At 37.9% G+C, this 11178-nt stretch overlaps 1 protein-coding gene across 1 annotated transcript; it reads right to left on the bottom strand.

Moving 5' to 3' along the window:
• Positions 1–597: 597 nt before the first annotated feature.
• Positions 598–9735, bottom strand: rcbtb1 (regulator of chromosome condensation (RCC1) and BTB (POZ) domain containing protein 1). The gene is made up of 12 exons (XM_084103743.1): positions 9569–9735; positions 8297–8497; positions 7996–8146; positions 7648–7814; positions 6101–6259; positions 5829–5936; positions 5069–5211; positions 3712–3902; positions 3458–3584; positions 3206–3357; positions 2017–2147; positions 598–1770 (listed from the first exon to the last, which is right to left on the bottom strand). The coding sequence occupies exons 2-12, from the start codon at positions 8420–8422 to the stop codon at positions 1630–1632; spliced, it is 1596 nt and encodes a 531-aa protein (XP_083959869.1). The 5' UTR covers positions 8423–8497; positions 9569–9735; the 3' UTR covers positions 598–1629.
• Between the last annotated feature and the right edge of the window lie 1443 nt (positions 9736–11178).

Raw genomic sequence — 11178 nt, 5'->3', positions numbered from 1 at the left:
TCATGGATGCAGGGATTTTCTCCAGTTCAGTCACCTCCCAAAAGTCTTCAGTGGGGTTCAGATCTGTTTCACTGATGACATCCCGAAAGAGTGGCACTGAGTCATCTTTCTATTGAAATTATTATTATAAGAATATAAGAAGATTGCATGACTGTATGTTGGAATACACACCCGCTAATTTGTGTAGCTGAACTAGTCAAACCTGTGTGCATTTTAAACATTTCTGAACATTTAATCATTTCATAGAATGAGTATCAGTCACTAATTACTTTTTACCCAAACAAGGATTTAACTATTCTGGTAATTAACATTTTGTTTAATTTAATGAGAAATTAAACTACAGGATGCCTTTCAGGAACTATAATTACTTGCATTTATATCAGATTTGTAAAATAACAATACAATTAAAATATATAAAATTTATTCTAAAAATAAATAAATGTATAATTCTAATTAAACAATTAAAAACAATGAAATCTGACTCATGCAAGTAAAATGTACTGTTTTCATATTACAAATTTGAAGGTCTAAACATATATCTACAATAAATAAATATGCTGCCATTCATTTAAACATACAATAAAAAACAAACAAATGCAACTTATAAGAAAAGCTTTATTTTCCTTTAAAGGTTCAGGTTTTATAACTTACAAGAGAAACTGTGGCACACGTGATGCGCACAGATTAATTTACAAAACTAATGCAAAAACTGTACAGTATGTACATGTGAAAAACAAAAATACAGTTGGTTAATATGTAACAAACAAAATTACCACAGGCATTAGTATTATGTCATATAAGTGTTTCACACCTATAAAAAAAAATGGATACAAACCCTCTAGTGATCCTATATGAGCAGCTCCTGTATAGGAAACTACTAGTGCAACTATATATAATACTCTTTATATTTTTAGCAAATCTTAAACATCAGACTGGTTAAGTGCAACAGTCATTGTTGTAAATGCTGCTTCTGTAATTCACAGCACCAACAGTTTCTAAACCAAGCGATAGCAAACAGTTTCTAAAAGGTTAGACGAGAAAAACTATGCCCACGTTAAGACTCAAATCAAGCAAAACAAAATTAATCTAGCAGAAATTATTTTGGTCAAATAACATTTACAGAAAAATAAATGAGTGTGCAATATCAATAAGGTCTGCTGACTGTAGGACAATATAATGCACATTTACAGATCCCAGCCAGTACAACACAATAAAAAAATGAGCAAACTGTAATGCACTGCATCACAGCAAGTAAACAAAAACTAATTGGTGACCTCTTTTTAATATTTTCTGTGAAAAAGTATAAGGTCTGTTTTTCAGTGGTGCGCGTTTAAGTGGAATTATGCCTCTTTTTGGCCCTGACTTTATTATGCAAACGCTATTCTCATGAGAGGCACTAGAATTTGTTCCTAGTAGCAGGCAAAACCTAAATGTGAAATGGTTGTACATGAGAATGAGATTAACAGGCATTGACCATTATGAAAGAGTTTCTCTCGTGCTCAACAGAGGGCGCTGTGTCAGTGACCGTCTGCTGTAACAGCGCCCACTAGTTGTGAAGAGGACTGACTGCAGTAACAGATGGGTTGTGTGTGTGCGTGTGTGTGTGTGTGTGTGTGGTGGACGTCAGAGTTAGTTTTTGAAGGCTCCACAGTGGCTGGCTCTGCAGATAAACTCCTTCAGCATGTTGCCGTCGATCTGCCAGAACGCAGCTGTCTGCGTGACCTCAGTCAAGTGGTTCACACAGAATTTAAAACAGAACTCCTCTAGATCCTTCATATGAAAGAAAGCATGAATGTGTAATTATGAGGGACTGAACAAGCGAGCAAGAACAATCAATATCACCATCTATGATTATCATTAGCTTACAGTGTTGATGCTCTGTATTACCTTACAAAAATATTTTTACTTTTTTGATTAATTGCAAAAACTAGCAAACAGAATGAGACTGAGAAGAGCTAACAGTCTAGTAAACCGGGTGCTCTAGTGAGCCAGGCCTCCAGGATGGTTTTGTTTTACCTCAGCATCATATCTGATGGCAGCAGACAGCAGAGAGAAGGCGTTCTCCACCGTGATGCCTCTCTTTATGATATGCTGGCACAACTTCTTCAGCCTGTTTTCACAGTATGAGGTTGCCAGATCCAGTAACCCTGTGACAGACAGCCAAATCCATTCATTTTTTTTTAATGGCTACAACAAATGCTTTGTCCTTCCTGAATTCTGCATCGTTTTATAACATGCATTGTGAATGCAAGGTTGACTTACAATTGTGAAATTCCAAATACATTTGGTTGTTACAAGTTACAGTGCATACAAAATATACAGAAGCATACAGTACTAGATTACTAATACTTAAAGTTGGCATGAAACGGCGATAGTCTTTTCCTCACTATTGCGATATATAGCCGAGTGAAATGGCTTCAGGAACGACACAAATGTAGGGCGGGACTCGTGGAAATCGAATTGCTAACTGAATGCCACATATGAATTTCAAATAAATAATTTGCATGGATGAATCTTTTAGAATAAACACCGCAACATTCTGTAAAAAAAATAATGTATTTGTCAATTTTGATTTAATGGTGACTTTAATATTTTATTAAGGTTTTATCATTTTTAATAATAAAGAACATAACCAGTTATAATTATTATCATTATTATTTACAATAATATAATAATTATTTACAAAAACAATGTTAAAATAATAACTAATCATCATTTATGCATTATTGTTATTGTAAAAATCATTTTAAATAACACATAATTAGTTAATATGATTATTATTATTACTATTATTATTATTATTATGTACAATAGTGCATAATTAGCAGTTATTATTAGTGTATTATTGTAAATAATAATTATATTATTATAAAAAAACTACTACTACTACTACTACTACTACTATTTTTATTACTACTACTACTACAAGAATCATTAATGTCATCATTAATTTACCGGTATATACAATTCTAGTGATTTACATTCCAAAAAACAAGTGTGAACGGAAAGTGGACTGCAACTTGGCAGCAAAAATGGACCAAAATGAGATGAGTCCACAGTAAGACCATGTTTTTTCCACCTGGTTTAGTTTTGGTCCATTTAAAGGGGTGTTAAAAAAATCCCCAAAAAGAGTGGTTATTGGTTTCTTTCCCTCATCTATGAGTATTTCTCTGTAAACCAGGTGTGAAAATGGAGCAGAACCCACCGATGGCATCCTCTGGAGGAAGATCCACACTGTCAGTGTAGAGGAACTCCAGGAAAGAGCGGTACACTGGGTACGAGAACTGGTCGATCTCGATCACCTCCTTCATATCCTCATTCCAGTGTGACTGAAACATTGATCTGAAGTGCTCACACCTGAAATGAGTCAGAAATTAAAGGATTAAAGAGGAGAAAGTGATCATTAAGCTCTTGAATATACCAATTATTAGTCATGGCACTGAAGTGAGGTGATCACCTGATTTTGAGAACAGCTTTATGGACATGGATGTACTTCCCGTCGATGCTGAATTTGAGGTCGGAGGTCTCTGGATTGTCAAACTCTTTTTTAAGAGACTGGGCCACAGTCAGGAAATCATCATGGTCTGATAACAAACACAGCACAGTTATGTAACAGCAGAGACATCAGTATGAATGCATTGAGATTCAAACAACAAAGCAGCCAAAGTGAACCAAACATCAGAACAATGGTGGACGCCGACACAAACTCACCCATGGCAAGCAGCCGCCACATGACAGAGGGCGTGGCGAAGCAGGCGAAGACGTCGTCCGTGCTGGTGAAGTGTGTGAGGTGTGGCAGCACGATGGGCTGTCCGCGGCACTGCCCCCACATGTACACCTGACCGCTCTGGGTCTTTGCTGCAGAGGTGTGTGTGGAGTGACAGGCGGCGATCTCCACAATCCTGGCGCGGGGAGGAGGCGGAGTAAAAAAGCAGGAAGCAATGGAGAAGGCCAACATGGAGGAGGAGAGCAGGGGCACGAGGAAGGATACATGCAGGAGGAGAGGGCACAAAGGGGAAAGAACCGAGAGTCAGATCAGTCAGATTCTTATACGAGTCTTATTCTCCCGACATTAGAGATTACTGGGTTGTTAGTTCCATTATTATGCATATTCTGCAATATTAGTAAGTAGAAGTATCAATAAAGTAATATTAGCAGAGATAACTGCAGTGACCCCACAGCGAGGGTGCAAGAGAGCTGCTATTCATACTACAACCAAAACAGGATGACTTTCAGGAAGTTCCCACCAGACCAACAGGAAATCTCCCTGGGATGCAACAATTCAGACCAACAATGGCACTGACTTAATGCAAATGTCAACATCATGCAGCTTTCACCAACATGAGCTCTTTACTGTGAGCTCTTTGGCCCAAGTCGACTTGAGCGAGTCATCTGCCGGAAGCTAGTTATTTTAGTTTATTAAGTATGGATTACTTTTATGATGGATGCACCATAGAAGATGATAATGGACTTCAAAAACAGGAGAGCCATTCACTCCCATTATAAAGCTTGGAAGGATATTATTTAATAACTCTGATTGAGTATCACATTGCTCGCTTAGCAACATGCTAGGGCCAAACTCTTCTGAAATCAAATAGAAGCATGTGTGTGATGTGTAGGAGAAACTATTAGGAGAGAGTTGCTGTTCCAAAATCAGTCATAGGATCCATGTAGGTTAGGATTCTACACTATATAGTACAGGCAGTTCATTGGATTTAAGAAGTGCTATTTTAGTATAATTTTAAATATACTTTTATATTATTTACTAATAATTTAAATGAGTTTTTATTTTAGTTGTATTCATTTTGTTATGTGCTTTTGTCTTAGTTTTTTCCATACTATGGAAGTCCACGGGGTCCATCAACTGTCTGGCTACAAACATTCTTCAAAATATCTTATTTTGTGTTCAGCAGAAGAAAGAAATTCATACAGGTTTGGAAAAACTTGAGGGCGAGTAAATAATGACAGAATTATTTTCATTTTTGGGTGACCTATCCCTTTAAAAATAGTGATACTGTTTTGGGAGTCAGTGATTGACCAAGTAATATTTATTCCCAAACTCCATTACCTTTCTTTCTCAGTCATGACCTGAACAGGGCTGAGCTGGTTGCTCTTGTTGCCGGTGCCCAGCTGGCCGTAAGTGTTTGCACCCCATGCATACAGCAGGCCCTCATCAGTCAGTGCTAGAGAATGAGCGTAACCTGAGGCAATCTGTCGAAGTAACACAAGCACATATTTTACACCCACGTACATTTTTAAAAATCTGTATAGTCTCATGGGTTGTGCAGAATAACAAAATGCTTGCTTTGTTGCCAATTCTTAGAAAAATCCAGTCAGATTTTTTTTTTATGTTTTTGAAAGAAGTCTCTTATGCTCTATGAAGTCAAGTAATATTGTGAAAAAAATATTACAAATTAAAAAAGCCGTTTTCTATTTTAACATGAATTTTCAGCATCATTACTCCAGTCTTCAGTGTCACATGATCCTTCATAAATCAGTCTAATATGCTGTTATAGTGCTCAAGATACATTGCTTATGATCAATGTTGAAAACAGTTGTGCTGCTTAATATTTTTGTGGAAATAATTTTTTTTAATGAATAGAAAGTTTGAAGAAAAGGATTTTTTTTGAAAGATAAATCTTTTGTAACATTATGAATGTCTTCACTGACACTTTTGATCAAATTGATGCATCATTGTTCAATAAAAGTATTAATTTCATTAAAAAAACTCTTACTAAACCCAAACCTTTGAACAGTAGTGTATATTGGCGTGTTACATGTACAGCTGACAATCTGTTTAAGAAGACAGCAGATGTTCTGGTCCGTACCTGCAGCACACAGAGGCCTTGCAGTGCAATCAGACGACACGGAGTCAGCTGGTTCCCATTGTTCCCCAACCCCAGCTGGCCATTACCATTGTAACCCCAGCCATAAACCTGAAACACCAACACACATTTCACTACTAACAAGCAAGCGACACAGCTACAGTGAGACGACACACAATGCGTACTAAATAGTACATAATCAACAAAATGTTTTAAGCATCAGGTTGGGTCCTTACAAAAACAATGCGGTATGAATGGTTAATTTCATCCCTTACCTCACCATTATCCGCCACAGCCATGGATGAAGTCTGTCCACAGGCTATACTAACCATCACTTTGTTCTGCAGGCAGTTGGACACCTTACGAGGCGTTGGCTGGTTGGCGGTGGACCCTGAACCCACCTGACCACAGTTGTTGTAGCCCCATGCAAACACCTAGGACAACTTATAATTAGCAGGGATATTGAGTTACAAACATTAATTCATAAAAACGCCAGCCTGGCTGTCTATGAACACATGGCTGCCAATGTTTTTAAATGAGAAGATTTAATGATTAATTATTACTACAGACAAACACACACTGTTACACCCAAGCTGATCTTGGTAGTTCCACTGAGAACAAAAGCCCTCTCAGCTTAGTGAAAAAGGTCACATGCTCGTCATTACAGTGAGCACGACGAGGCCAAGCGGCTAACTCTACGTGCTAAACAGATGGGGTGAGAGAAGAGGGTTTTGTCAAACTTAAATCCATCTAATACCCTTTAATATGTAACCTACATTTTTAACCCACTGCTGGAGTGTTTCTAAAGAGACTGATAAAAGGGAAATTGTTATATACAAAATAAACAGGAAGGAATTTGCTTGGATTATGGGATTAGCATGTGACACAGAGCAAAGTTAAGATATTCTGAAACTATTTTGGTCAATGCTACTAGATTCACAGCATGCCACCAGTTTAACCCTAATTATTCGATATGGCTGTGCTTCAATAAGTTGGCCAATAAATCTGGGCATTTCATGTGTATAATGTTTGTAAACATTACATTTTATTTACTGGTATTTCACATTATTCTAAATGAGCTGGTGCAACTTATTTTCCAGAAAGCACGGTAGATAAACTTGTCAATCAACATATACTCATCTTGTGCCACGGATGGGTCACGATGGCTGACTAATCGACATTAGGTTAAATCTGCAGTCTCTTATGGATAGAAAATCCATTTCTGACACATAAAAATGGATGATTTACCAAAGCATTATTTGACATAAAAAGTAATAACTATGATTACTTTTAAATTATGAGATCCTTTGTCATAATTATGGAATAAAAAGTTGCAATTGAGATAAAAAGTCTAACTTATGAGATAAGTCATAATTATGGCATGTTGAAATTATGAGATAAGTCATTAAGATAAAAAAGTAAAAGTTATAAGATAAATTCAAATTCAAGTATGAGATAAAAAGTCATAATTATAAAAAAAACCCGAATGTAATAATTTTGACTTTTTATCTCATAATTGACTTAGAAGCTCCATTTTGACCTTTTTTACTTTTTATCTTGTAATTTCGACACTTTATCTAATAACTGCAATGTTTTATGTCATATTTGTTTTACTTTTCTCTCAGAATTATGACTTAGTATCTCATAATTTAAAATTATGTCAAATTATACTTCGGTAAATCTTTAATCACTTATCTCAATTTCCACTTTTTATGTCATTATGATTTAACAAAGCACTTTTTTCCCTTATGTGGCAGAAATGGGCTTCCATATTCACGCAGTTCCCAAGCCATTTCGCAAAAAAAACGTTCCCGAGCCTCACCTCACCCTCATGGGTCAGAGCCAAAGAGTGGTGAGAACCACAGGCCACCTCTGTCACCCTCTTGTTCTGCAGGTTAGCAGACACCAGAACGGGAGACACACCTTGATTGGTCGTCCCATTGCCCAACTGACTGTATCCATTATGCCCCCATGCATACAACTCCCCCTCTGTAAGGAGACAAAAGGACTTTGAATAAGACAAAAGTGTAAAATATGTGGTTAAATATTTAGATAGAACTGTAATACAACCATGTTACTTGACAACTTTATTTGGATAAGTAATTTCACATTACGCCTTCACTATAACTAGATTTAGACATTGAACAGCAGAATTTACACTTGTACTCACCATCTGTGGCCAGAAGAACATGAGGACCACTGCCATAGCTCAAACTGACCAGCTTCTTTCCACTCAGACAGTCCAGCTTTTTAGGAACAATGGTGCTCTGACTGTCTCCAGTGCCCAGACAGTTACTGCAGTTCACACCTAACACATACACCTGTGCCAGGACATTCAGATTAGTTTTCATATAAAGGTACAGAAGCCTTTTGTGAACCTTTATTCTATTACTCCAAACTACTGAAATGGGTCATGTAAGCTTACACCACCAAGACCCACACAGATACTATCGGTTTCTTCATCAGCTTACTTCGTCATTGTGGGTGATGTAGATGGCCTCATTAGCAGCTACTCCAAAGATGCACGCCTGTCGAATGGAGGCAAGCTCCTGTGCACTCAAGAGGGTGAAGAGAGGCCACTTACTCACATCCACCATGGCCAAGTGCAGGGGACAGGCTTTGGAGACGAGAAGACACCTGAAGATACCCGGCAGCTGTGCGTGCCTTTGAAACTGGACACACATGTTAAATGTCAGGGATTCGTAGGGATATGACTGCATCAGAACAAAATTTGAGCTGGATGACGACACTACTGTCGTCTACACAGCTGCTTTTTAGCTGAATCAACTTTGTTTAATAATTGGGCAATTCCGCGCAAAACTGTCACATCCATAACGCCAACTAAATACAATGGCATTGTGTTGGCGTTATGGATGTGACAGTTTTGCGTGGAATTGCCCAATTGCTAAATTTTGCAGCATCAACAATGTTAGTGAATCAAAAGTGAACAATCTGCTGAATAATGATACTACTGTCTTCTGTAAAGCTGCTTATAGGTGAATTAAACTAATTTCATAATTGATGAACTTAACAGTTATTGAACTGAATCAAAAATGAACTGACTTTAACTGAATAATGATGACACAGCAAAATTTTAATTTGTCTCAGGTTTGATGAAGTCTTCATCATTGATTTTGTTATTTTCCTGTTTATTACTGTAAAGCTGCTTTGAAACAATCTGTATTGCATAAGGTGCTATATGATAAAGGTGGGTAGACTTAGGGAAGTGTACAGCTTCCCACTGCACTAGTAGTCTAGGTCTTTTACCACTGCAACACCACAGTTTTCACACACTTACACAATTTAAGCAAGTACAAAAAGGCTTTTGTGTGTGATACAGTACAGAACTGATGGTTCATAAAGCCTATTTGCAAGTTGCTTTGTCACTGAAACACTTCGGTACAGTAGTTTATAACGACGAAACAGCTGCAAAACTCACTAGCTACAGCTTTTATTGTCACTTTTACAGCTGATGAGGGATCAGTCACTACCTTGTAGCAAATTGCATTAAAACAAAACAAACAAACAAACAAACAAACAGCGGACAGCACTATCTGCCTGTGTTTAATGTCCATGTGAAAGCAATCGCTAAATCAGCAGTGTTGGTTTGAACATATCTTCTTGCAGGCTCGCGTTACTAAAGCTCGGTTAGCCTGACAGCTACGGCATCGCTCCATCAGGGCATGAGGTGGATTCAGGCTACAGAAAAACGGTTATCATCAAGTCAACGCAGCAAAACCTACCTAATCTCTACAGGACGTCGAGACCATGTAATTAGCGAGTTGCCCAGTCCAGTACCTCTTGAAATGCTCTCGGGCTGCAGCGCCAGCAGGATATGCCCACGTAAGCGCGTTCACGTCAGCGAGGAAACAAAACGTACTTGTTTCCTGATCACTGTTGCTACGGATGCGTGAACGACGGCTCAACTGTCCAATCACAGACTTCTTGTAAATCACTCCTACTCCACTGATTGGCTAGTAAGAGTAGGCAGGAGATAAAGTGGAATAAGGATTAAAGGGGTGGTATAATGCCCCTTTCACAAGATGTAAAATATGTATTTGATGTCCCCAGAGTGTGTATGTGAAGTTTTAGCTCAAAATACCCCACAGATATTTTTATATAGCATGTTAAAATTGTCAAAAACGTCAAAAAAGTCAATGATGGAGAGATTCAAGAAGTGACAACTTGTAGAATGCAACAGGACCTTTCTGAATGGTTAGTTGATGAATTTATGTAGCTGATGTGTAGTTATCTTCTAGTCACTGATTAGCATATTCTGTCTTGATAATCTATAAATCGCGTTCCCGGGGGCAGGGTTTATGTAAATTCTAGGGTTGGTGATGTCACTAACCCGGGAGGAATGTCGTGTAGTCCCTACCAGCCATTTTTTGTAGTCCTTAAAAAGCAATTTCTTTAAAAGCAAATATCTCCATTTGCTTTGAACTTTGAGCGTTGTAACTTTTTGCAGATGTTGTTTATGCTCAAACAGCAACATTACACACTAACTAAAGTTAGAAAAGTGAAATCATAATCAACCAAAATGAACGCTGGGACGTAATGAAATAATGAAACTGGGGTGTAACGTTGACTGTAAAATAAGCCACATACATGTTACTAGTAATAGTAATAATATCAATAAGAAGAAGAAAGGGGATGGAGGAGCTGGGGGCGGGATTTGGGTTGTAAAAACTTGCGCGAAAAAAATTCTAAATATATTTACCATTACTATTGTTATATTTTAGTTCATATTTTACTGGTATTTTAGTAGTACCACTGGTAGCAGCAGAAGACTATTACTGTTAAAGTAAAAGCTTATAAACATAGATTTTAGTACATATTCATGATATGTACTGATATATGAATGCATTTACAGTATGCATGTAAGCCAGCTAGTAGACTATGGTATTTAGCCTCCTTGTTAGAGTGTCCGACTCCCACACTGGAGACCAAGGTTCGAGGCCACAGAGTGGGGTGAGTAGGACCTGAGGGGTTACATTGGTGCCGTGACCCAGATGGGAGTGATGTTTAGGGTGGTGACAGAAGTCAGTTAGTAAGAGCTGTACATAAACCTCACTCCCCTTCCCCTGATCCAAAGAGGTGCTCTAGAGACTGCAATCTTAAGCCTCCTTGTTAGAGTGTCCGACTCCCACACTGGAGACCGGCGTTTGAGGCCCACACAGAGCGGAGTGAGTAGGACCTAAGGGGTTACATATGTGTGTGTGTGTGTGTGTGTATATATATATATATATATATATATAATGTGTGTGTGTGTGTGTGTGTACACAGTATATACACACTTTTTAGGTTAAGAGTAGACTTTGCCCTGCCCATTCATTCATTGACTGTACATTCA

The sequence above is a fragment of the Abramis brama genome (genome assembly GCF_963993115.1).
Source record: "Abramis brama genome assembly, chromosome: 2".
NCBI lineage: Eukaryota > Metazoa > Chordata > Actinopteri > Cypriniformes > Leuciscidae > Abramis > Abramis brama.
The sequence above is the reverse complement of the archived record's forward strand: the minus strand, read 5'-3'. Positions and strand labels throughout refer to the sequence as shown.

Excerpts from the sequence above, each read along its gene's own strand:
- rcbtb1 (XM_084103743.1), bottom strand. The coding sequence starts at position 8,422 with ATGGTGGATGTGAGTAAGTGGCCTCTCTTCACCCTCTTGAGTGCACAG. Across the intron at positions 7,815-7,995 it reads TGTTCTTCTGGCCACAGATG|AGGGGGAGTTGTATGCATGG; the intron begins GTGAGTACAAGT and ends GTCTCCTTACAG. Across the intron at positions 6,260-7,647 it reads CTCTGACCCATGAGGGTGAG|GTGTTTGCATGGGGCTACAA; the intron begins GTGAGGCTCGGG and ends AAGTTGTCCTAG.